General features: G+C 33.1%; 1 protein-coding gene across 3 annotated transcripts in view; it reads right to left on the bottom strand.

Annotated features, from left to right (window-relative positions):
* The window catches only part of CSMD3 (CUB and Sushi multiple domains 3), a 1183499-nt gene that overhangs the window by 396972 nt on the left and 760123 nt on the right, over nt 1-26404 (bottom strand). For all 3 annotated transcript variants that reach the window (XM_007188796.2, XM_007188797.2, XM_028168178.2), the window contains 4 exons: nt 24192-24380; nt 12948-13064; nt 8258-8473; nt 6377-6565 (listed from right to left, as the gene is read on the bottom strand). In XM_007188796.2, the coding sequence (XP_007188858.2) occupies nt 6377-6565; nt 8258-8473; nt 12948-13064; nt 24192-24380 (711 nt within the window). The remainder of the gene's footprint in view (nt 1-6376; nt 6566-8257; nt 8474-12947; nt 13065-24191; nt 24381-26404) is intronic.

Here is a 26404-nt window from a genome sequence, read left to right as displayed (position 1 = left end):
GTAGATAAAGTTTTTTTGGAAAGCAGACACATTTATTCGTTTGTTTATTATCTATTGCTGCTTTCACAATGCAATGGCAGAATTTAGCAGTTGTGATTGAACCTGTGTGGACCACAAAGCCTGAAATATTTACTATCTCGCACTTTATAGTAAAAAGAAAAAAGTTTACTCATCTGTGGTCTATTCCATAAAAAATGGTAGTCTTTAAAAATAGTGCATCAATAAATAAGGTAATAAAGAAATGCCACCTGGTATACCACAACACCAATCTAAAAAGTTCAAAACTTGGTTTCTGGCATAACCTTCCACTGATTACTTATAACCTTTCTGTAACAGCATTTTTTCAGCTGTCAAGTAGGAATAATACCTCCTCTGCTTACTTCAGAAGCTTGCAAGCAAGAAATTATTAAAAAAAACTATAAAGCATCAAAGTATAAGTTATTATTGATATAGATTTTTTATATTGTCAAATCAAGAAATCAATGCAGTCATAATTATATAAGAAAAATATAAATATACATTTGTGTATGTAATTTATTAAAGGAAACTTTCTATTATTTTTTGTTATATTTACAAGAAATATTTGGGTTGAGTAGAACTCATATTGGCATTATCCTTTCCAGGAAAGAAAAGCACAGAAAATTAAGATATTTGCTTAAAGTCAGCCAACTAATTAATGGTAGTGTCTGAAAGCTAGTGAAATCTCTTAATCATAATTTGCTTTCTACAGCACTGTATATCTACAATGGTGATTAACTTGATGAATCAGTCATATTTGACATACATGTGTGGATATCTGAGGTATATAATTTTAGTATAGGGAGTTCAGAGGTTGAGATGAAATAAACATAATTTGTTTAAAGATGAACTGTCTCTTCAAGTGAAATTTATCCTTTCTTGTTTTGAATTTTTAATAAAATTTTCATTTTAGAATAGTTTTAGATTTACAAAGAGGTTATAATGATAGTTCAGAGAGTCCCTGTATATGTTTCACCTTGTTTCCCTTATTTTTGACATTCATTTTAAAGCTAAATAATAAGTAACCATCAGTATATATCATCTAGAAAGTTAGAAAAGTGAGAAAAATATGTAGACGTGTAATGTAGAGTTATCATTTTTCTCATTTCACTCATGATTAAGGCAAGATGTTGTTACTTGTCCAAGGTCAGATAAAAAATTGATGACACAAAATTAGAAATAGAAGTAGATGTGTTAAATAGACTATAAGGATGAATGAATTAATGTCTTTAAAATGACTTCAAAATGCATGGACTTCTTAAAATGTGTGGACTCTTGCCTAAAGACAAATCATTACTAATATTTAACTTGCTAATTTACTTTCCAAAACAAAATGTTTTCATTAGCTCCTAGGTTATTTGCAACATGACCTGGCATGGTTCCTGGTATGTTTGGAAGCTTAATGAAGACATGCAAGTTTTTTGGTTTTTGTTTTTTTTATTGAGAAAGATGACAATGGGAATGCCTGTGTTTTTTGTAACGTGAACTTTAGAAAGGGAAATCAGGTACTTATTTTTTGACCAAAAACAAGTCAGTGTTTCTCATTTTCAAAGTAATCAACTTTTTAATACTTTTTTTTTGGATATTTGATTGCAACTTAAAAATGTGACCAGATATCCATATCCACAGCAATGTGGATCTCCAGGATAATCATTTAAATATAAAATACATCCACTGAAATATCATCTTACCTATTACTTTTATCTTTTTCAAAATGTAAAACATAATTTTATATATGTATTTTTTAAAGGTAAAACTTTCATCTTGATCTCTAAGCAGTAAATGAGATGATGTGTATGAAGTACTCAGTTGCTGATGGCACACTAAAACTTTTTCATCTCCTCCTTTTCTTCTTCCCTTTCCTCTCTTGCTTGTTGGTGAAAATCACTCTTCACCACTCAGTCATCATGGCCCTTAGGAGAACGGAATGGTGGTAAAGAGAGTTGCAGGCATAAGAAAAAGGGACTAAGGTTTGTTGAGCAAGTGTCACTTGTTGAGTGGTACATTAGGTGATTTACATATCTTTTATTGCTTAGAGCTGTAAGCTGTCTTGCACTATGGATGTAATTATCCACATTTTACATTTGAGAAAACTTGGCAGGAGAGAGATCTGAACAACTTTCCAAAGATCACATAGCTTAGGAAAGGCTGAAATGTAAATATGAACTATCTGCCTGCAATAGAGGCCACTTCTTAGGGAGAAGAATCCCTGTTACTGAGTGGGTGTTACAATCTCTACTGGTATCAAGATTCTTCTCCTGCCTCTACAAATTTCCCTGCACTTACGACAACCTGGATGGCTCTAGAGGGTATTATGCTAGGTGAAATAAGTCGGAGAGAAAAAAACAACCACCATATGATTTCACTTATACGTGGAATCTAAAAAATAAAACAAACAAACCAAAACAGAAACAGAATCATAGATACAAAGAACAAACTGGCAGCTGCCAGGGGGAGGAGGGAGTCAGAAAAATAGGTGAAGGGGTTTAAGAGGTCAAGCTTCCAGTTATAAAACAAATAAGGCACAGGGATGCAATGTACAGCATAAGGAATATTGCAATAAATGTGTATGGTGACAGTTGGCTACTAGACTTATTGTGGTGATCAATCTGTAATGCATATAAATGTTGAATCACTGTTGTACACCTCATACTAATATAATATTGTATGTCAACTATACTTCAACAAAATAATTTAAAATTAAAAATTTCCCTGCACTTAAGTAACCCCCGATAAATGGGTCACAGTAGAAGAAATTTCCTCTGATTGAAATAGAGGACAGCCTAAGGAGTTTTCTGAAGCCATGTATCAACTGTAATTAAGACCAGATTCCCTCTCAACTTTATTGAAGCTGCCAGTCAAAGACAGCGGTGTGCTTTGTTAATGGAGCGCAAGCCTGGGCCTCAGAACTTGTGCTAGGCATGGCTCTGCCCCTGAGTTTGTGTGAAACCTTGAGTTTTTTATAGACATTGTATCTTCACTGATAAAATCGTTATTCTAAACCTACTTTCAAAGCACAGGTGGATTTTTGGAATGGTACATAATATAATCTTTTACAGACTGTAAAGACAATATTATGGCGTTATTATATTGTCTCATTTTGTTAAAATATTACCTTAAAACATAAATGCAGAGGTTTCTCAGGAAATTGCTTAAATAAAAACATTATTTATTATTCATCTAACATCTAGAATTAAGATAATTTTCACCAAATTCTACCAACAGAGACTGAAAGACACTAACCAATTTACACACTAAATATAGGATCAAAATTAAATATATAGTAAAAAATAAACAAAAAGTAAGTTTCCAAAAATTGCTGTATCAGTTGCATTACATCCAGAGTCAGGCACATTCTTATATAACCTAGGTATACGTAAGTCATTTTAGTAAATGTTAGTATTAGTTTTACACATGACACAAAATTTTAAGTCTCATCTACAATTTGTTCTGGGAATGTACTGTTTGCAACCTTGTGCCAAGGAAAAACCACCTAGATTCCAAATAACTGAAGCAGTAACAAACTTCTGGAATACAACCTACTCATAATTTGGCCACTGTCTGTAACATAAGCTTTCTATAAGGCTGGCGATGCTGAGTACTAAATGATGTTTTTAAACAAGTATGCACTAGAGAATCAGCTTTAGAGATATATGAAGTGAAAAGCACAAAGAATCTAAGAAGAGACAAAATCTGTCCAAATAAACTAGCATTGCTAAAACTGCATCTGTTCATATGAATAGTTACAAATAACGCACATTTTATGTGACTGAAGACTGTGAACTTTGAAAAGATAACAAAATAAGAAATATATACATATGCATATATGGAACCAGAAATGCAAAAAGGAACATATTTGTTTTAACGCACAGGCAAAAGAGTGAAGAAAAGTTTAAAGAAAATTGGAGAAATAAAATTTAAAAAAAATCATACTATTTGAAAATATTTCTCACCCTATCTTGTAACTTAAATGTATACCTACAGTGGAATTTATTAAGGACAATAGATTTAATTGTATACTTTAATAAGCTTAAAAGCAAGTACAGTTAATTTTAAAATGAGGGAAAAATTCCCATGGCAATAACTTTGTTTTTTAAATTTGTCCACAGGGTGATTTTATGTTATACTTCTCACTAAAGATTTAAGCACGAATATATCTACTCTCAAAGAAATACTTTAATACAACAAAACTAACTTGAAGTTACTTGTTTTGCAAAGTCAGATTTTTATAAATCTACTTATTAAAATTTATTGTAAAAGTGGAGTAAACCTTAAAAATGTAGATGCAAACACTTTCTTCTCAGCCTGTGTAACATCCTGGTATGTTTCTGGTACTTTGAAAGAAAATATTAATCAACTCTTTGTGACTTAGAGTTCTTTGAGATTAACCTTCCTCTCGACCTTTTTGAGGTTAAACCATCCTAGTGAAAAGAATTTGGGTTTCAGAATGAGAAAGATTTTATACAAATCACGGTTCTGTCACCTACAACCTTGATGATCTTGGGCAAGTTGTTTAAAATCTCTAAGACTTAGGTTCTTCTGATGAAAAATGGGGGGAATAACAATAACGGAATTATAGTAAGAATTAAATGAGGTAAATACATATATAAAAGAGCCAGGTAGACCCTCATAAAGGTTGGTGTTTTATAACATGGAATTCGTTCCGTACTATAATTGGTTTTATAAACTAGATCGGCGGGTTGGATAGGCAGCAGATTATTCTCAATATAATAAGAGTTATAACAGCATCTAAATTCTGAACCCCTCCTATACTCCAGGGATTGTATTAGATGTCTGACTGGCATGGCTAATCTCTTTAACCCTCATAACTAACATTAACAAAATGTTGTAACCATTTTGCTGATGAGAAAAATGAAGTTTAGAAAAGTGAATTAACCCAATATCAAATGACCAGGATATAAACCCAGGCACTCTGTAGCCCTCACTTGGACTATTCCCAAGGTTCTCATTAATATGCACACCAAAGAAAAATGGAAATGGGAGCAATTCAGATAAGGAGGGGAATTCCAAATCTGGCAACAGCAGAAAAAACAAAAAAACCCAAAACCCCAAACATAAAAACAAAACAGAAGGACTATACATGTCTTCCTGGAAAAGATGTTCTGAGAGTATGACTACTCATCACCTCCCAGCCTCTGTGGCTGTTTGTGCCATTTCTATAAAAGCCTATGATTTTTAAAAAGAAATTTCACCTGTTGAATATCAGCTTGTCTGTTATATAACCCTTAGGGGCTGTGAAAACAATCTCATCACTATAAAACTTATTAACTTGAAAGATCAAATTTTTTTTACTAGATTTGGGGATCCACAGGTATTCCCATCACGTTCTACACAGTGGACAATACACTGAATAAGTCATAGAGAGTATCCTCTTCTCCATTTGCATTTTCATCTGTGGGGTATGTTGCCTCCATTAAAAAAAGAAAAAAAGGACAAAGTCTTAAACCACAGATCAAATCTCTACCAATTTGCCTGATTTTGTAGCATATTATAACTTACAAAGATCAGTGACCCACCATTAAATTTACAATTAAATTCAAATTAAATGCTTTTGAGAGTTTTAAGATCTTTATGAAATAATAAAATGATCTTTTGCATCTTGTTCTATTGTAAAAATGAGTACTGATAACCACTGAATGGGTGATGACTTAAAGAAATTCTTGCCTATTTCCTAATATAAATAAAAATGACTTTAAGTCCTAGTGAATAGCCCTTCATTTTCTCTACAGATTTTTTGTTTTTAATTTATCAGTCAAAAATATTCATTTCCAAAGGTTGAGGTGGTGTTCCAAACTTTCAATATTTTAATTATTGCAATTCTTTATCTCACGTGAAATGAATTCCCATCTTAATTCATCTATCATAACAGATTAATTCTATAGATTGCACATACTGAGTCAATACTTGCCTCGATGGTCCTTAAATTATCTATTATTTTCCCTTGTAATCATGTTTCCTACATGTTAATTCTAAGTTATAAAATATTGTCAAAACTTCAGTCGGAAGTCATGGAAAATCATCTATTAACAGAATACAAGAATGCAATTTTCTGTAAGCTCTCAAAATATGATTCTGTCATCTACCTATTTATCTATCTATCTATTCATTCCTTATTCTCATCATCTGAAAACAAATTTAGAAGCATGGTTGGTTGAATAGAACAGTTGAGACGGTAATTGAGGTATACCAGATTGCCAAGTAGGAAAAACATTGAAATAACTAATATGAAAGAAATGAAGAAATTCAACAGATTATAAAAAAACGAAGGGTGTATAACCATGCAACTCCACGGACAGTGACTACACGTACAAGCAAATGAAAGCAGCTGACCACGTACCCACACACCTTGGCAGAGGTGCACTCCACACTCGTCGGCCGCCACCAAGACAGATGATCTCTGGCGTCCCTTCCAGACGATAACCTGATGAGCATGAGAAGGCCAGAGTGTCACCAACCCCAAAGCTGAACCCAATTCGGTTACCATATTGAGGAATTCCAGGATCTTCACAAGGCTCCAGATTATACTCTGTAATTGGATGAACAGAACAAAGAAAATGTTAGTAGTAACCTTTAAGGGTATATTCCTATTATTTGCAAAATGGATGCTTTTAGGGCCAGCCATACATTTTTAAATTTACTATATGTAAAATTATGGGAATATGCTGATGGCACACATAATTTTCTTCTTTTGTGAAAGGTCTACTAATTGAATGAATACTCTTATGTGTGAAATTCAATACAGGTGAGAAAATGTCACCTTCTGAGTGATACATTGAAAACGTAGCTATTTATCTTGTATTTTTTCTTCTGCACTAGAAATATTTCCATTTCATAGATTTTTGACTTATAATAATGGCATAATAGATTCATATTTTCAAATGCAAAATACCATTTAGAATGAAATGATTTGCATTTTGAAATGACTTTTACTTAATGGTTATAGTCTAAGTGACAAAGGCTCTTGTGCCTCTAGTATACAAGAAATTCAATTCATCCATATTCTGAAAAACATGTCACTTCAGATGCAAGGGTTTATGTAAGACTGAAGTGCCCATAAACTGAAAATTGTATACTATAGATTTATATAAGGAAACTTCCTCAACCAATGAATGAGCATCATGAAAATGAACAGTTAAACACTCTTCAGGGTATGAGAGAGTAGAGTTAATTAAACAACAATATTATAATTTATATACAGTCCTAAGAAGAAGTAGCTTATCTAAAAATATTTCCAGAGCACATGCTTAGTATGCAATTGCAGGGGAGGACAAGAGGGATTGTTTCATGTTGATGAGCTATTATTTTATTGTTTAAAAAATTTATTTGGATATACTTTTAACATTCTAGGTTAAAATTGATTATGCTCATTTGCTATTCACTATGAAATACCTTAATCATTTTAGAAGACAAGTATTTTCATGTAAATACTAGAACAACTGTTGAAGAATGAGGTTAGTATTTTTATGATTTTATTTATATAAATTATGTTATTTATATAATTATGTATAATTGTAATATTATAAACGTAATGTTACTAGGTTGGCATAAGATTTACTTATTAATTTGTTTCTGTATTCTTTTTCACTATTCCATTTAACTGGAAAGTAGAACTAATAAGAATACATTTTTATTCACTTTGGTCTTACAATTTTTTTCCTGGAATCCAAGTTATAATGTTGCCTACAGATGAGGTTATTCTAGAAAAAAAGAATAACCATATTAACTTGTTTCTATATCATCTAGTTGCAAATGAATAAATTAAGTTTGTCTTAGTCTTGGCCTGTAAACTATGCCTTTTTCCGAAACACAAAACTAGAATATCACTGGTTTAACTAACATTTCATTTATGGCCTAATTGAAACTTTAAATATATGTATGAATTTCCATTTTAAGTTTTACTCCATTTTAACTGGCATTTTAGCAAGTTTTTCTCTGTTAGAATTCTGCAGGATGCAAGTTAAAGAAATGTATTTATTGTATTTCTATTAAATTTTTTAGTGAATTGATTTATTTTTTGCTATTGTTTAAAGGTTCCCTTTAATATATTACTATAGACAATCTTCAAGGCATTTCAAAGTTTCATTAAAATTTGTTGGCAGATAATTTTTTTGTTTTCTTCTTTTTTTCTTTTCTCTTTTTTTCTCTCTCTGTTTTGTCATACATAACAAAAGTTATGCTCATACTTTTAAAAATCTGATTTTTAAACTTGTTTTCTTACCAGAGAATGTAATATTGAATCCTTCATATGATATTGAAAAATCTGAAATGAAGCGCAACTGAGCCCTGAAATTTCCATAGAGACCAGCATTGATTGTTGAAGGAAGTTCTGAACCAGTCAGGCGTGCCAGTGGTTGGGTAAAACTACCATTCTCTGTGATCAGTAAGTAGTCATGATGGTCTTCCAAATGAAAGGTGTGAAAATTGAACTGCACACCTATTGAGGAAAATTAGACTTATAAACTGTATCAGTAAAACACATAGAGTTACCAAACTAACAAAAATCAGGACTCTTCTTATAATTGATTTCTCTGAAAATGAAACGCACTGCTATAAAATATTCTAAATGTATAGTATAATATCTTTCTTTTGTTTGGGGTTTTTTCTGTTTGTTTCCTTTAGCTTCTACACAATAAATCATGTCAGAAACTACTTGGAAATAAAATTTTAAAATTAATGCCTAAAAAGAAATCACACAAGTTTTCTAAAAATTTCAAAGAAAATTTATATCCTTTATTTAAAATAGAAGTGCTTTGGCAAAAGTAACCACTCACTCAACTTCTAATAAGATAGGTTAGTTTGACTACTTTTCTTTGTAGTTTATATAATGGATTCATACAACGTATGCTCTTTTGGGACTGAGTTCTTTTACTCAACATTAAGTGTGTGAGATTCATCTCTACTTTTGTGTGTGGCTGTAAGTTATTTATTTTTAGTGATCCATTTCATTTTGTGAATAAAACACATTGATTTATCTGTTCAAAAGTTGATGGTCATTTAAATAGTTTGCATTTTAGCACCAAATGCAGATGGTGCTGCTATGAGCATTCAAGTATGACTTTTGAAGAACATATGTTTTTATTTCTGTTGGATAGATATCTAGGAGTAGAATTACTGGCTCATGTAAAATAAATATACATGTATATGTATACATTTATATATTTCAGCTTTAATAGATACTACTTTACAAAGTGGCTCAGCCAATTTACATTTCCATCAACAAATCCAATTGCTCTGTATCTTCACCAATACTTGAAAGTTTTTTATTTTTTCATTTGTTCTGTCCTGGTGAGTATGGTATGCCAATGCACTGTGGTCTCATGCGAGTGTTTAATGACATTATCACAAATGCATGTGAAAGGCTAACAATTACACACACACACACACACCATACTGCATGTAAGATACCAAATGGAATAAAGGATGATACCACATTCATCTTTCTCTTGAAGTGCTTAATAAATTTGCTTACTTGATCTAAAAGAATCACCAAAATCTTCAGTAAACAATCCAAAAGCCCAGAGTATGATAAAGTAACATTCTCTAACATTATTCATCAACTTTATAGTTCCAAATGCTGGAGAGTCTTGGAGTCCTCATTGCTTATTTTTTTAATTGAAGTATAGTTGATTTACAAAGGTGTGTTAGTTTCAGGTATACAGCAAAGTGATTCAGTATATCTGAATATATATATTCTTTTTCACATATTTTTCCATTATAGATTATTACAAGATACTGAATACAGTTCCCTGTGCTATACAGTGAGTCCTTGTTGTTTATTTCTTTATATATAGTAGTGTGTATATGTTAATCCCAAACTCCTAATTTACCTCTTGTTTGTTAAAAAAACAAAAAGTGACATGAGACCAAAACAAATACACCGAAAACGTAAGTAATGATAAGATGAGTTATTATTGCATAATGGGTCAGTGATTTCAATTTGGAAAATATTTGAAATGTACAATGATACTATTTTAATTCTTTTTCAAAATGTAACACTTCTTTTTTTCTCTCTCTCTTCACAATGAGCCTTTTTTAGGAGGGGTCCAGAAATTAAGTCAGTCTTTCAAATGTTCTTCAGTGTAAATGTGGTAATTGACACTAGACAGATGTAAATGAGAATGAGGTGTCAATGTGGCAAGGAGAAGATGCTTTGCCCTCTAGATTAACTGATATCTAAATTTACAAAATAATGAATGGAAATTCAGATTAAGTCAATTTGATTTCGATCAGAGACTAAAACTAAGAAAAACTAGGCAGTTAATACAAGAACAGATGGGAAAAAAGAAGAAAAAATTCATTATGCATGTTTTTCTTAGAAAAATGTGGTTGTTCTGATACGCACTGAATTAATACTCGGGAAAATTAAAAATTCTGTTAGATAGTGGTGCTAATAAGCCCATTGTCAAGTATTACATACATAGTCTTTCTGAGACACACTTTCTCCATTTGATAAATGGGGTTCTGATAGGGTTGTCTTGAAGTTTAAATGAGACAATATAGGGGATGACTTGGCACAGTGCTTTCACAGAGGAAGTACTCAGCAATCGTTAGCTATCATTATTGTTTAATCCTTCAACATGAAAGTAAATTGGTTTCATGTCACTCTGTCCTAGTCAGCTACTTTATAAAAGTAAGCCTCTGTTTATCAGATTACAGTTTAAGCAATAAAATCTGTTTTCACTGCAGCAAAACAATTTAAGACCTTCTGTCGAAGGTCAATTAATCCAAATAAGAATATGATACTAGAACCTACTATATTATAGGCATTATGGAATATAAAAAAATTAGAAGATTGTAAATAACTCATGGTCTATCTGAGGAAAAAAGATACATAAAATAAAAGTTCAAACATTATGCTAAGTGCTATAAAAGTGATTAATGTGAGTCAATATAGGAGCATAGAAATAGAGGTAGTTTGTCAAAGGTATCAGCAGAGGCTTCTGAAGGCAATGACCTTCAAAAGTGAACAGATGTTTGTGGAAGAGCAACCCTGGGATAGACATTTCAGGAAGAAGAAGTGGACAGGCAAAGGCATACAATCTTAATAGGACAATGGGTGTTGAAGAATAGTGAGAAAAAAATCAGTGGTTTCAACATCAGAGTACCTTCTCATAAAAGTGATAATTCAAGAAGCCTTATTAAGACAATTTTTGTTACAGAAATATACGAAAAAACTTCGGCTTGACATCAAAATATCATGAATATCTAGGTTTTATTTAGTCATGACACTAACTATGACCTTGAGGAGGTGACATATTGACACATGTGTGCGCGTGCATGTGCGCGTCTGTGTTTGCTGGGTGAGAGGTTAAATTATATTACCTTGACAATTTCTCCAAACTTTAAGAGATTATCCTTCACATAACTTTGGCTACACTTTGGAATAGTTGTACTTCCAAACAATTTTGTTGGCTCTTAAAAGAAAAGTATATAATCTGCATTTCTTGCCATGTAAATACAGATTTAATTAACACTTGCAATTTGTGAAGATGCAAAACCTTAAGTGTTAATTAAACCTCTATTTACATAGCAAGCAGTACGTAGCCCTCCATTTTCTTGTATAATACAGGAAGCTTATATTAAACTCCATTAATCCACTACACACTGGAATAATAATAACACCGGATGCTTTGGTTAACTTCCAGCAAAGAGTCTTCCATTATGGAGAACAACAAAAACAACAGTTTACAAAGTCTTCTACCTCATTCCTGCTGTACAATACCAGAATACTCATTTTAACAGCATTTTTTTCTCAATTATATTTAATTTCACTAAAATAACAATCCTTATATAATCCTCACTGTCAATAAAAGGATGTATAATTTTAATAAAGGCAAACTTCATTTGTATCTCAAATATTCTATCAGAACTGCAGATATATCTCACATAGTTGAACAGGAGTGTAAAAACACATTGTGTAAAAAACACAATGAATTCAAATTATTAAATAAAGCTTTAATTTTTAAAATTGTAATATCATCTTCTCATTGCTAGGATTTTGTGGGGGGGGGTTATTCTAGATCTTCTATAGTAAAGTTAATAAGTACAATGTAATAGTAAAAACCAATAGGAATAATATAAGACTACAGCTAAAACAAAAACTACTTCTCCAAAGCAGTTTTTATCATGAATAAATTAACTCTTTTTAAAAAGATTAGCATGTAGATTTTTTCAGGTAAATAATTTTCATCCATTTTCGTTTTGATATATTAGAATGCTCATTTTCCCAGTGTCAAGTTTTTGCCTTAACCACTTATATTGCTAATATACTATTTTGGTTGTATTGCATGAATGAACCATACTTAGTACTACAAGGAATTTCATTTATTTGTTCAAAGGACATTTATTAACATCTACCATATGCACAGTGCAATTTTATACTCTCATTCAATTATGTGAGATATAACTGCAGTTCTGACGGAAAATTTGAGACAGATATTTCTAGAATGGTTATAAATTTACACAGGAAATATAGTTATAATAAATAATCATAAACATTTTAAAAACGAGTGTATATAAACATGTACTGTTTGCTTTACAATTGGTTCAGCACTTCAGAGTATCTTCCTATTCCCCTTTGAACTTTTGAAATCAACCCACTGTGCCAGAGACAAAAGCCATCCTGTATGAGATTCTGTTGATATGAAAATTCCAAATAACATTAGTTTAATATATCAAAAGAAAATAAATATCTCATATTACCATTCTGACAAAAACATGAGTATAATACTATAGAAAAGTAAATATAATCCTCTGTTGCAGTTACTCAAATTGAATTTTGTGTTAGCATATTTTAGTACTGATCTGCTTTTGCTCGTGCAAAATGACATTGTAAAGGACAATGAAATAAAAATAGATGCAATGAAAATTCAGAAGATAGCCCATTATCATTGTCTGAGGCAAATTACCTTTTCCATGGGTTACATCAACAGTCCATGTACAATTCAGAGAATTTGGATAAAATTCCGGGTAACCAGGTGATAAGATTGTTCCACTAGGCCCTCTAACATCTCCTCCACATAATGCTGAAAATACAAAGAAATGCAGTCATCTGATCAGGCATAGTTAGAGAGGCAGAGGCTGAACAAATCTCTCTTAAAATAGAATGAGTCTGATTATTTTTGCTTAAGTTACTTCCTGGGAATAACAGCAATGTGTAAAGACCTCTTCCAATACTAGGAAATCATTTTGTCCTTTGCAGCAGCACTAGAGAAGAAAAAGATATGTAATAGTATCTGAGAATTAATACTGGCCCCAGGAGAATTTAGCTCAACTTTCCACATTTGCATTTGAAGTACATACTTATCTTACACATTTCTAATTATAAGCAACATTTGCATAAATTGGTTGTAAATTAAACATGAGTAATTAATTCTTTAGCAGTCCCTCTTTTACTAAGCTTTAAGAAAACAAATTGTTAATTATACAACATTATTTATTTTAGATTCCTAAAGGGATATATGTCATTCTTCATAGAATTCTTTTTAAAACAGTGAAGTAAACTGAAATTTTGAAGGCTGCTTCTGCACTTGTACATTTCTCTGGGAAATATCATGAACAAAAAGGGGTTTCTGAGAGGATATTGATTTTTAAGTAAATACTCCAAGATAATAAAAATAAATAAATGTTTATGAACTGAGGTCAAAGAAATTGAAATTTGATTCAATGTTCATTTACTCTAGAATAAATGACAGTTTACAATGCCTTCTACCATCAGTGGTTATGATATGCCAGATAATTTTACCACTATTAAAAATTAAAGGAAAAAAGATATATAGTCAGGTAAGAATGTACATTCTTGTGGAAGCAGAGAAAAGTTGACTCCTTATTCTATTCCACTTGGAGATGTCTACTATCTGGGACATGGGCAACATGGATAAGGGCAGTAAGAACTGTGAATGCAGCATACAGCCTTATCTGCTCTGATCCTTGCTCAACTTCCCTGGGACACCAGAAAAGTGAGTTTTGGCTTTATTGTCTTCCATGATTTCTTCCAAGTAGCAACGCTGAGAAGGAAGAGTTGAGGCAATCTGGCTGCTATTCTACACTGACCTGACTAGAAATAGTAAGTCTGCTGTTCCTAGAAGTATTTAAGCAGGCTTAGATTTACATAAATATATATGCAATTAAAAATCACTCTTGGGGCTTCCCTGGTGGTGCAGTGGTTAAGAATCCACCTGCCAATGCAGGGGACACGGGTTCGAGTCCTGGTCTGGGAAGATCCCACATGCCGTGGAGTAACTAAGCCCGTGTGCCCCAACTACTGAGCCTGCGCTCTAGAGCCCGCGAGCCACAACTACTGAGCCCACGTGCCACAACTACTGAAGCCCCTGCACCTAGAGCCTGTGCTCTGCAACAAAAGAAGCCACCCAGTCAGAAGCCTGTGCACCACAACGAAGAGTAGCCCCGACTCACTGCAACTAGAGAAAGCCCACGCGCAGCAACGAAGACCCAACACAGCCCCCCAAAAAAACAAAAAAAAAACAGAACAACCAAAAAACAAAACACTCTTCCCTTTGCTACTTCTTTTACTTCACCAAGGAATAAAAGAAGGTCTTGACTAGTACCTCACTTGGATTTGTTTTATAGGCCACCTTCTTGAGACCAAGATAAGGCTATGCTTCCAATTTCATTTATTATTAAGACATTTACAATAATATTCATGGTCTGGAAGCCTAGGCTCCTATTTAGAGCCTGCACAGACCTTTATTGGTGATTATTCTTACTGAAACTTTCAATTTTCATTCAATTAAAAAAGAAAAAAAGCCTCATTGTGCTTTTGTGATCAAGTTAAGGGCTAGGTATATCATTTCCATTGTATCTTGCTGATAATGGTGGTGCTAAGTTGAACTTTTTAAAATTTTCCTTGTGATTCATTCTGCTTCTTGACAGAAAACTGTTTATTATTTCATTAGATTATTTTTACATACAATAATTTGTTCCTAATACACTATATTTCATTTTATTCTCCATTGTGAGGGTCCGACAAAAAAACCCAACAATACAACATGCTATGAATTTGTTGAGTGAAATGTAATGAGTGAAAATGCTCTACTGGATTAAAACCTACAATCTCTATTTGAAAGGAGTATGTTTCATATAGCAAGAGTAAAAATCAGTGAACAGAAGCATTAAAATTAAGAGAGTTGAATTATTTAATTAAATTAAACACAAAAAATAACAAAAAAGAGAAATGTGAAGTTTTAGAAAGTACATCAGACATGTGCTCCTGTGCATGCATGTGTGTGTATTTGGTGTGTGTACCAGTTGTAGAGGGAAAGCTCTTCTGTACATCAACACTCTTTCAAATAAAGCTACTTTTAAAATATCCTTCTTTCTGTACTTAGATAATTTCTTAGAAATTTGCTGTCTGCAAGCTGCACCTACCATATGTGTTGAAGGTGGGCATTAAATGAACATTCTGCAGATAAATGAATAAAGTTCAGTAACCATAACATATTAAAATGTTTAGGAGAAATGGTCAGTAACTCATATTTATTAATGAAAATTTATATTGTTACTTAGATTATAATCAGATGACAAAATATGGAGTGCATTTTTATGACACAGTAGAAGTTTCTGTTATTTGAGAATATTAGTATTGGATAAAGGCCTTGAAAGAAACTGACTCAACTGACAAAATTTCACAGTAAATAATGGGAAAGAATGTGATTAAGTCTCTTTCTCTTCTTTTTTATTTTTTTTTGAAAGATGAAACTGAAAATATGAAAATACTTGTACTTTACTTTGTATGTAATAAAACTTAGGATAAAATTGCAACTACTCACTAGTTTTTAGCAAAAAAAAGAACACTCATATTGAACTTGCAATGTGACTGGTACTACTCTGAAGACTTTTATTTTTATTAACTCAATTAACCCCATAACAACCTTATGAGAAAAGTACTATAATTATTCACAGTTTACAGATGAGAAAGCAGGCACAGAGGGAACTCAAGCAGTCTAGTTCCAGAGTCCATGACCTTCAGTTGACTCAAATCAAGGGCTGATTTTTTTTTCCACATTACAAGTTATTTTTTCTACAAAAAAATACTGTAGCGAACTATGATGTCCTTCACATGTTTGACTTTTTGGCATTCTACCTCAAATGATCAATCTATATAAACATTATTAAAAGGTATCATTCATTTACTCAGATTCATTTAATACTTTCATCTTCAAATCACTCTCTCTTTAAGCACCTCAAAGCTAAATGTGTCAATATACTTGTCTATGTTCTTATCTTTAATTGATTTATATTTTATGGATTCTCATTTGTCAATGGCTTTGTGTGTGATTAAAACAATCTGCCATCATCAGCAGCAGCAGCATTTTCATCAACCTAATGAAATCCTTCATCTTTCTAAATGAGATCATTTTACATTGCAAACATTTAGAATAGTATTTGCTTTATATTATTGGCTTTTTGAACAATCACAAAACTTTAGCTACATGTGCACTGATATAATGCACAGTGATAGATGCTAATGCAAGCGTGAGTTGTCTTAATTTCTTAATTGGTTAATTTATTACTTCATATTCTCTCAATCTGATGATGCTTGCTTCTCTAAAAAGGTCCCTTCCTGCTAATGCCAAGAAAGTGTAAGAGGAAATCAAAGAACCTATTAGAATCAATCATGAGAGGCCTAAATATTAAGATGAATAAAAAAAGAAGTTTTATAAATGAGATTTTCTTTTCAGGTAGAAAATGGAACTCAAACACATTGTAAAATACATAGTGGTATAGAAACTATTATGAAAAATTTTCCAAGAATATTTTTTAAAGAAATGCTGAGAATTAAGTCAGTTCAACAGAACATATGACCATTCGTATAGTAAACTTCATTAGAATAAGGATATCGAAAAAGGATGCCATGGATGTCCTGTCTTATCCTTTATAACCCCTCTTCTGAAGGAATTCCAATTTATCCCAATAACCTTGCTAGCTGATGCCATATGTCTTTAGGGATACAAACACTTCTGTAACAGACACAATAGGTTTATATGTTCTTGTGAATGGAAGATAGACAAATTATATAACAAATGAATCCTTGAAACACTGCAGAGAATTTAGGGAGCAACAAAATAAACATGAAAAAACAGTTACTTTATGTTACAGCAAACAGTTGGCAAAGAAAAGCATCTAAAAGGACAAAGATCATAGCACAAAAAAGTCACAACAGTACCCCAAAATATGAGCTGAGAGTAATTAGATATATTGTATATGTCTCTACCATAATCTTGGCTATTAGCTTTTTTTTCTCCCTGATTTTTTCCACATATGATCACTACCTGGACACATGATAAGAATCAGAGTTTTAAAATAGTGAAGTTTCCTCAAAAGCCAAGCCCTTGAATGTAATTGCCCAAACTCAGAAAATTACACCTTGCACTTGGTAGAGATACATACTTGGCAATTGCTAAGTTGTCTATAACTAGAACAGATTGTTTTTAGACCATTATTGATCAAACCACTTTGAGTATTGCAATGCCTCAAGGAAATAGCTACCTATTACAAATCCCATTATGATTTTTTGTTTGTTTTTAACCTCAAATCTGTTCTTTTCTTATTTCTAGGTCTCCTTACTTTGAACTGTTTACCCTTATCTGAGACTATTTATTACTTGAGTTCTATGCACCATGCAGACTTGAATTCTTGGATCCTAAATATCAATCCATGTACTCTTTTGCTATGTTAGTCTATGTACTCAAATCTTTCAATAATATGGAAGAAATAAGGGAAATGATAAAGTTTAAGTACATTCAGTTCAATTTGGGGTTCTGCCATTAATCACTTAGGTGACACAGATAATCATTTAATCTCTTTAGTTCTAAAGTTCCCCCCAAATAAGATGGCTATATTGTTTATCAAACAAAAATGGGATAATTTGAGGGGAAAATTATAGTGCCAAGAGAAAGAGTGAAAACAGGGCTTGTCTTAGGCAATTCAGGACATGTGGTCTACCTATCTATTTATCAAATAGGGTAGCTATCTTAATTAACAATGCCTAGTTCCTGAAGGGTAGAATCATATCTGGCATATGACCTCAACTTTACCCGCAGTACTCATAAAAACTTTATGTCCCCAGTACACAGAAAATATCTCTTGGCGTGGCTTCTGATATATATGCTGCCCTTAACACTTGTTGGCCAAAGCAGAATGCTATTCTGGTTTTTCCTGTCTGACCTTCTCTAGAGCCATTCAAATCTCAGTTCTATGAAAAACACTGGAGAGATATTAAAGAGTGAGATCTAATCAAAGTGGCTAGTAAAACATGCTGTTTCGTTCTGTTTTAAATCTAACCTCTTATGTTTAGGAGATGTCTTTTAAAAATGTATGTTATAGGAAAAAGAACAACACATGGTTCTTGACCTCAAGAATATAATAAGGAAAACAAGAAAATGAGTATAACTACTATCTACTCCACTAGCTCAAGGAGAACACATAATGTTTGTTCATGCTCCACAATATTTCTTTAGTGCCTACACAATACAATTAACAAATATTGATTTAGTGAATCAACAGGTGGCAATAAGGTAGCAAAAAGTCCCATAACAAGTAGAGAACTACAGGGTCTAGGAAAAGTTGAGATTTTGCCCAGATGCTTTATCCAAGGAAAGCATAATCAAGTCACTGAGTTGTAAGGTACAACATTATAAACATAATGAGCGCTGCTGTATGTCATACATGGAAGTTGTTAAGAGAGTAAATCCTAAGAGCTCTCATCACAAGGAAAAACTTTGTTTCTATTTCTTTAACTTTGATCTGTATGTGATGGTGGATGTTCAGTAAACTTATTGTGATAATCATTTCATGAGGTGTGTAAGTCAACTCATTATTGCTGTACACGTTAAACTTATACAGTGCTATATGTCAATTATATCTCAATAAAATTTGAAGAAAAACATATATAAAAAAGGTTAAGTTGGAGACAAATTAACAAAAAAAAAGATTGACTAGGAGTTTGGTAAAAACAGTGTTGGAAAGGGCTAGGACATTCTAGTGGAAAGGAAAAACACTGATGAAGGCAAAGGGCAGAAAATAAAAATGCAAAATCAAAATAAAGTAAGTATTCCCAAAAGGCTGGAAAGAATAGTCTGCTCATTCTTTCACTAAACTCAGATTTACTGAGCACCAACTGTGTGACAGGAACTGAACTATTCTTGGCACTGAGGACATAACAGTGAACAAAGTCCCTGCCATATAGAACTTACATTTTGAAAACAAAAACAAAAGCAGACAACAAATACGTAATGTTAGACAGTGGTAAATACTATGATGGAAAATATAGATGGCAAGACAGGGATTACTTTTTTTTTTTTTTTTTTTTAGTTATTTCTGAGATATACATTTTAAAGTAATAACTAGGATTATTACTTATAACATTATACCAGAATATACAAGATTTTTAGAAATTTCATGTAATGTCTGAAACATTTATATTAACATATTTCCACACACATTTCCATACAAATACAAATATAAGATTTTTAGAAATTTCATGTAATGTCTGAAACATTTATATTAACATATTTCCATACAAATAACCCAAAGGAAGTTTAGTATTAGTTGTTTTTTTTGTTTTGTTTTTTTATACTGCAGGTTCTTATTAGGCATCAATTTTATACACATCAGTGTATACATGTCAATCCTAATCGCCCAATTCAGCACACCACCATCCCCACCCCACCGCAGTTTTCCCCCCTTGTTGTCCATATGTCCATTCTCTACATCTGTGTCTCAACTTCTGCCCTGCAAACTGGCTCATCTGTACCATTTTTCTAAGTTCCACATACATGCATTAATATACAATATTTGTTTTTCTCTTTCTGACTTACTTCACTCTGTATGACAGTCTCTAGATCCATCCACGTCTCAACAAATGACTCAATTTCGTTCCTTTTTATGGCTGAGTAATATTCCATTGTATATATGCACCACAACTTCTTTATCCATTCGTCTGTTGATGGGCATTTAGGTTGCTTCCATGACCTGGCTATTGTAAATAGTGCTGCAATGAACATTCGGGTGCATGTGTCTTTTTGAATTACGGTTTTCTCTGGGTATATGCCTAGGAGTGGGAAGGCTGGGTCATATGGTAATTCTATTTTTAGTTTTTTAAGGAACCTCCATACTGTTCTCCATAGTGGCTGTATCAATTTACATTCTCATCAACAGTGCAAGAGGGCTCCCTTTTCTCCACACCCTCTCCAGCATTTGTTGTTTGTAGATTTTCTGAGGATGCCCATTCTAACAGGAGTGAGGTGATACCTCATTGTAGTTTTGATTTGCATTTCTCTAATAATTAGTGATGTTGAGCATCTTTTCATGTGCTTCGTGGCCGTCTGTATGTCTTCTTTGGAGAAATGTCTATTTAGGTCTTCTGCCCATTTTTGGATTGGGGTGTTTGTTTCTTTAATATTGAGCTGAATGAGCTGTTTATATATTTTGGAGATTAATCCTTTGTCCGTTGATTCATTTGCAAATATTTTCTCCCATTCTGAGGGTTGTCTTTTTGTCTTGTTTATGGTTTCCTTTGATGTGCAAAGGGATTACTCTTTTATGGGGAGTTGTCAGTGATGCGACTTTTAAGTGGAGACTGAGTGAATTTAGGAAGAAGGACATGTGACTATATGAATCCTATTTCAGGAAGAAGGAAAAAATGAGAGGGGGGTTGGAAGGATGGAATGAGAGGAGTGAGGGAAGGGTTCTCAACATTTGAAAAAAGCCAGAGACCTGTGTAGCTGGAGTGCAGTGGCATGAATGAGGGAGAAACTTGTGAGAGATGAGGCATGGGAAGCAGTCAGGGCCCAGATTACTTGGGGTCAGTTAGGTCATGCAAAAGCTTTTGGATTTTGTTCTTCTTGGGATGCTAAGTGCTAGAAGATTCTGGGCAGGGGCGTGCCCTGATCTGCCTTAACTTATAAAATAATTACTCTGGTTGCTTTCTGAAGAGTAGACCTAAGAGATCAAAGGGAAAGTAAAGAGACCCCTCAAGAAATGCACGGTGAAAGATAAGGTATCAAATTTACTAAATAACGTAGAATCTAACTGAATCATTTCTCACTTGAGGTTCAAGATTCAAGGTTTCAATAATGAAACAAGATAAATTTAGTAAGATCATTTTTTTACTCAGAAACCTAAGTATACAAAAATAGAATTGAATTAAAAGTATTTGCCCATATAACAAGTTAGATTAAAAAAAAAGAGTCCTATTTTTCAGTCACATATTCCAAGGAGTACAGAATATCCATAAACTATTTAAACAGCTATATGTATTTTTTATACAAAATTCTTAAACATGTGGTATCACTGAGGAAAGAATAACAAATCTATAATTGTACTCTTCATTTTAAAGAATCTTAGTACTTTACTATTGCAGAGAATGTGGGCAGGAGGCAGTGTAATAGTAGACTTGTGCACAGGGTCTGGATCAAGGCTGCCTGAGTTTCAATCCTGATTCTGCCATTAACTAGTGGGATGACACAGGGCAACGTACTCAATCTCTGTTTGCCTTAATTTTCTCATCTGTTAAGTGGTGATCATAATGGTACTTACCTCATAGAGTTATTTTGATAAAACAAGTTAATATACCTAAAGCACCTATAGCAGTACCAGCACATGGTAAACCCTCATTAAATGTTAGCTATTATTATTATTATCACCACCAACCCTCACTGACTAGTGTGCTTTGTGAATCAATTAACTATGGGCTATGAAGAAACTATAAGAGCTGATGTGTATAAAAGTGAGGCATGCCGTACCTTGAGTATCCAGGCAATCTAGGCCAATGGAGGTTATACTCTTGGATCTGGAAAATCAATTCTGTTTATTCACTTCTCTTCCTTTTAACCCCAGGAAGTTTAGATTAGCTGCCTCTGGGGAAAAAGTTTAAACTGAAGGAAAGCCCTAATCAAATCAGTTTACTAGTTATAAGTAGTTGAGTTCAGTTAATTGTAGAGGCTTTATACAAAGCTCAGACATTCAAAAAATGAATATAATTTAGCCCTTGTCCAGTTATGCTCAGAATGAAATGGGGATACAAAAGAGGAGGACACACGGTTAAGAATTATGAATTTCATGATTAATAATTTGGACCTTCATTCCTAGGAAACAGAGAGCCATTAAGCATTTTTTGACATGGGATAGAGCATGAAATACCCTTAGTGTGAAGAAAGGAGGTTAGATTGAAGTAGTTGGATATTGAATTTAAGGTTGATTGCAGTTGCATTGACAAGAGATGATGAGGGCCTATGTTGCTCCCAGGAAAACTAGATACACTCACTTTTATTATTAATAATACTTAAGCATGCTGGTATACTTGGACATTATTTTTATTCTCCTGCTTCTTCTGATAACATTGCCACCACACCTTTTTACTTCGGTGAATTTACTCATGCCAATCATGTGGCTTCACCAGGACCTAACAAACATAGTACCTTTACACCACAATCATTTGTCTCCAGCAACAAGGATGGATGGACACATGACCTGGAGAAAGCCAATCATAAAGTGCGCGTCTCCTTTTCTACAGTTAGAGTTTAATTATGGACTGATCAGAGACCTTTCCTGGGATTTTTCTAATTAGAACAACAAGGAAGAACTCTCATTCTCCTCTGATCCTGGAAATATGAGGTTACATGTTTCCATCTTCATGAGAGTGTATTCTCCACCTCCAATTTCCCGTATGGAAAAAGCCTGGCTGCAGTTAAAGAGAATGATGCCAATAGAGAGAGAAAAGCCAAAATGAAAATGGAGATATCCTTGAAAATGTTTGAATTCATGATTATAATTAGCAATGAGAAGTATGCCACCCATACCTTTTCTAAGTTTGAAACTTTGAACAACAAATTCTGCCTTCATTTTTTAAATTCAGTTAGAGTTGGGTTTCTGTCACTTAAAACCACAAGAATGCTGACTACTACAAATGGTATTGTACCAAATACAGGGAAGAAGTGTTGATGATTCTTTTAAACCTCGTTATAAAAACAAATTGACCAGGCTTCCCTGGTGGTGCAGTGGTTAAGAATCCACCTGCCAATGCAGGTGACATGGGTTCGAACCCTGATCCGGGAAGATCCCACATGCCTCAGAGCAACTAAGCCCGTGTGCCACAACTACTGAGCCTGCACTCTAGAGCCCACGAGACACAACTACTGAGCCTATGTGCCACAACTACTGAAGCCCGCGCTTAGAGCCCATGCTCTGCAACAAGAGAAGCCACCACGATGAGAAGCCTGTGCACCTCAACAAAGAGTAGCCACTGCTCACCGCAACTAGAGAAAGCCCACGTGCAGCAACGAAGACCCAACACAGCCAAAAATGAATGAATTAAATAAATAAATTAAAAAACAAACAAAGAAGCAAAAAAACAAATTGACCTAAAGCTGTTACAGAAAAATGATGGCACTGACAGTATTTGAAAATTTAATTATGAAATGACAAATGTAATCTTCCACTTGGCAAAAGAATAAGAATATAAGTTAGGAATAGTGTTATAAATAAAAATTAAAGCCCAGAACTAAATAATGAATAGATTTACATTGTGTGTGTTTTTATAAAGCAAGTGTGCAAGCACTTCCCAATCAAAGGAAAGCAGCTTCTTTCACTGTATTTTCATATGTGTTTTCTGAAAAATGAAGGATTGCTGACTTAGTCTCCACAGAAACAAAGAAGAGGTAAGGACACTGGTATAATATTTTCTATAGCCAGGAACTTGCCACCACAGGGCAGTCTGCTACATTGCCACAGTGCTGCGTAGCTAGGTAAAATTTGGACTAGTACATGTTGCCTTTCAGGCAGGAGGTAAATGTTCTATCTCTTCATTGCATTCATCTGACACCAATATGACACTTTCAATGCTATTTTTTCAAGGACCCGAAGCACACAATGGGCTCCTAAAATGGTTACCTCAACACATTTTAAAAATACATATAGCATCCTTAGGCATGGGATAAGTTTGGCTGATTATCAATATTCATTCTTTTGTTTCTTTATTAATGGTTTGATAACATAAAATTGTCAGACTTCAAGATATTCTTTTAAACATATGAAATATTTATATTTATGTTCAGCCTCACATTTTACAAGATTATGTTGATTTCTTTTTGGTTTATAAATCAGTTTATTTTGCACATTGAATGAATTCTTACCATCACATGTTGGAAGTGGATGACTCCACCAGTGGTTTTTCTCACATAGAAGGGGCTCTTCATGGCTCAGCCTGTATCCTGGGTCACAACTAAATGAAACAGTAGATCCGATGGAGAAATCATGACCATAGCGACGACCATGTACAGGTATGCCAGGGTCCAAGCAAGAATAGGTGTTCACTGTAACACCTGGAAAACAAAGGGAATATGAAAAAGAGTAAGCTTGATGAGAGTCAAATTGCTGAAATTGATTCTCATTCCTTCAAACAATTGTGAGTGGTAATTTTTACAAATAAATTAATGTGCCCATAGCTTTATTTTAAAAACTAGCAGTTTATTTAACAAATTTTTTGATATTTCCTACCCACAAGGACCAAAAAATCAGGCCATTAGTTATATAAAAACTTGATGAAAATGTACAATTATCTATCAAACTTTGTATTATAAATTATATACATATACACACATGTACATTAATAATCATAGCAATAATTAATGTTTGAACTTATTATATTCCAGGTTCAACTCTAAAATGTTTGCAAAATTTGCTTCATTTGGTCATTAAAATAATTCTATGAAATTAGTTTTATCATTAAAACTCCATTTGATTGCTTTTGGAGGCTCTAAATATGTCTTCAGAGATTGGTATCTGTGTCTATGGATTTGTTCTGCATCCATTTATCATTGTCTTGTTTTATGTAATATTTAGATATCCAAGAAACATGATTATGTCTGTATTTCAAGAAATACAATATAATAAACCCCCTTGTGGTTGGGGGACTGTACTAAAACAAAAAAAGGAAAGTCTATTCTGTGTTATTTTTATTATTTTAATGTGTTTTATAAACAATAAATAATCTTATCTTATTGGTACAGTTTTTGTAATCTTCCTGTTTTGAGAGGAAGACATAAGGGGTAAAAGTGCCCAAGACAGGGAATAAAATAAAATTCTAGAGTGCAATCACTGGTAGCACTGCAAGAAATCCTTCCCATAAAATTTTGGTTCAACTGGAGAAATCGAGTTTTCTCTTTTAATGGATTCTGTTAAAATAAAAATAGAGATTCACCAAACAAATATATTTTTAATGTTTTAAGTAGTATAATAATTAAAGTTTTACTCTGCTGATTTTGAGGCATGTGAATGGTTCATTTAAAGAAGATAGTTTGGTTCCCTTCAACTTGAGAAACTTATTAAGAAAGTGTCAACAGAAAAAGTGTTTTATTTGTTTTCTTGGTAAGAAAGGGTTTGAGATGTTACTAAGTAAACCAGAAGACTAATTGGAATAAAAATGAAAGAAAATGATCTTTTGTAAACAAATTTAAATTGAAAATCACTGCCTCCTGGCCAGATTTGACCAAAATCAACGTCAGTTGCGCCTCTCATCAACCTCAGCATTTCTTAGCCTCCACTCTGCCATTTAGGCACTGGCCCTCAATAATAACTTGGACTATTTCACCAAGGGCCTATAAGTGACAAACTTGCTGTCTGTAATAAAGACTCTGCCTTAAATAAACTTGTTAGGCTCCTCCAAGTCCTTCTTATGATTAGGTCTTGGGCTCTGTCCTTGGCCCACTTAGTTCAGTTTTAGCAAGAATCTGAACTAAATCTGTTGGGTCAGTTTATTGAAAATCCCCACACTTTTAATAACACTTTGCATGATGGTTTAACTTAATCCTTAAAATAATCCTGTGTCTGAGAACATGATTACGACCACATACCTTGGTTGAAGTGGGACTGAATGTGATACATCGGGCATAGGATAGAACAATGGACAAAACGAAAAAGGTGTCTGCCCATTCTAGCATATTGATACAAATTAATTGCTAGTGAAAATTAATTTTGAAATGGATTTTTAAAAATGACTACTCTGACTCATCTTTAATAAACGTTAAAGATCTCAGTTAAAGTCCTTTAAATTCGTTTGAATTCCCAAGTATGTGTTAATCCTCTCATTGCATTTTACAATAATGTTTAGGAAATATACTTCCACACCACAAAGCTCTAAATAAAGCGAAGTTAATATAATTAAATAATATTGTGGATAAGGTTAAAAAGAAAATAGCTATAAATATATATTAATGATTTAAAAAACCCATGCGCCCAACCAGATTTACTGAAGAGAGACACCCTACATGGAATATAAAGTTACAAATTTTAAATGCTGAAATTTTTTCCTGAGGGGGAAGGGGGCATAGGAGACTTGAATATAAAA

This window comes from Balaenoptera acutorostrata, chromosome 17, assembly GCF_949987535.1.
Source record: "Balaenoptera acutorostrata chromosome 17, mBalAcu1.1, whole genome shotgun sequence".
Taxonomy (NCBI): domain Eukaryota; kingdom Metazoa; phylum Chordata; class Mammalia; order Artiodactyla; family Balaenopteridae; genus Balaenoptera; species Balaenoptera acutorostrata.
This window is presented reverse-complemented; position numbering and strand designations above follow the sequence as displayed.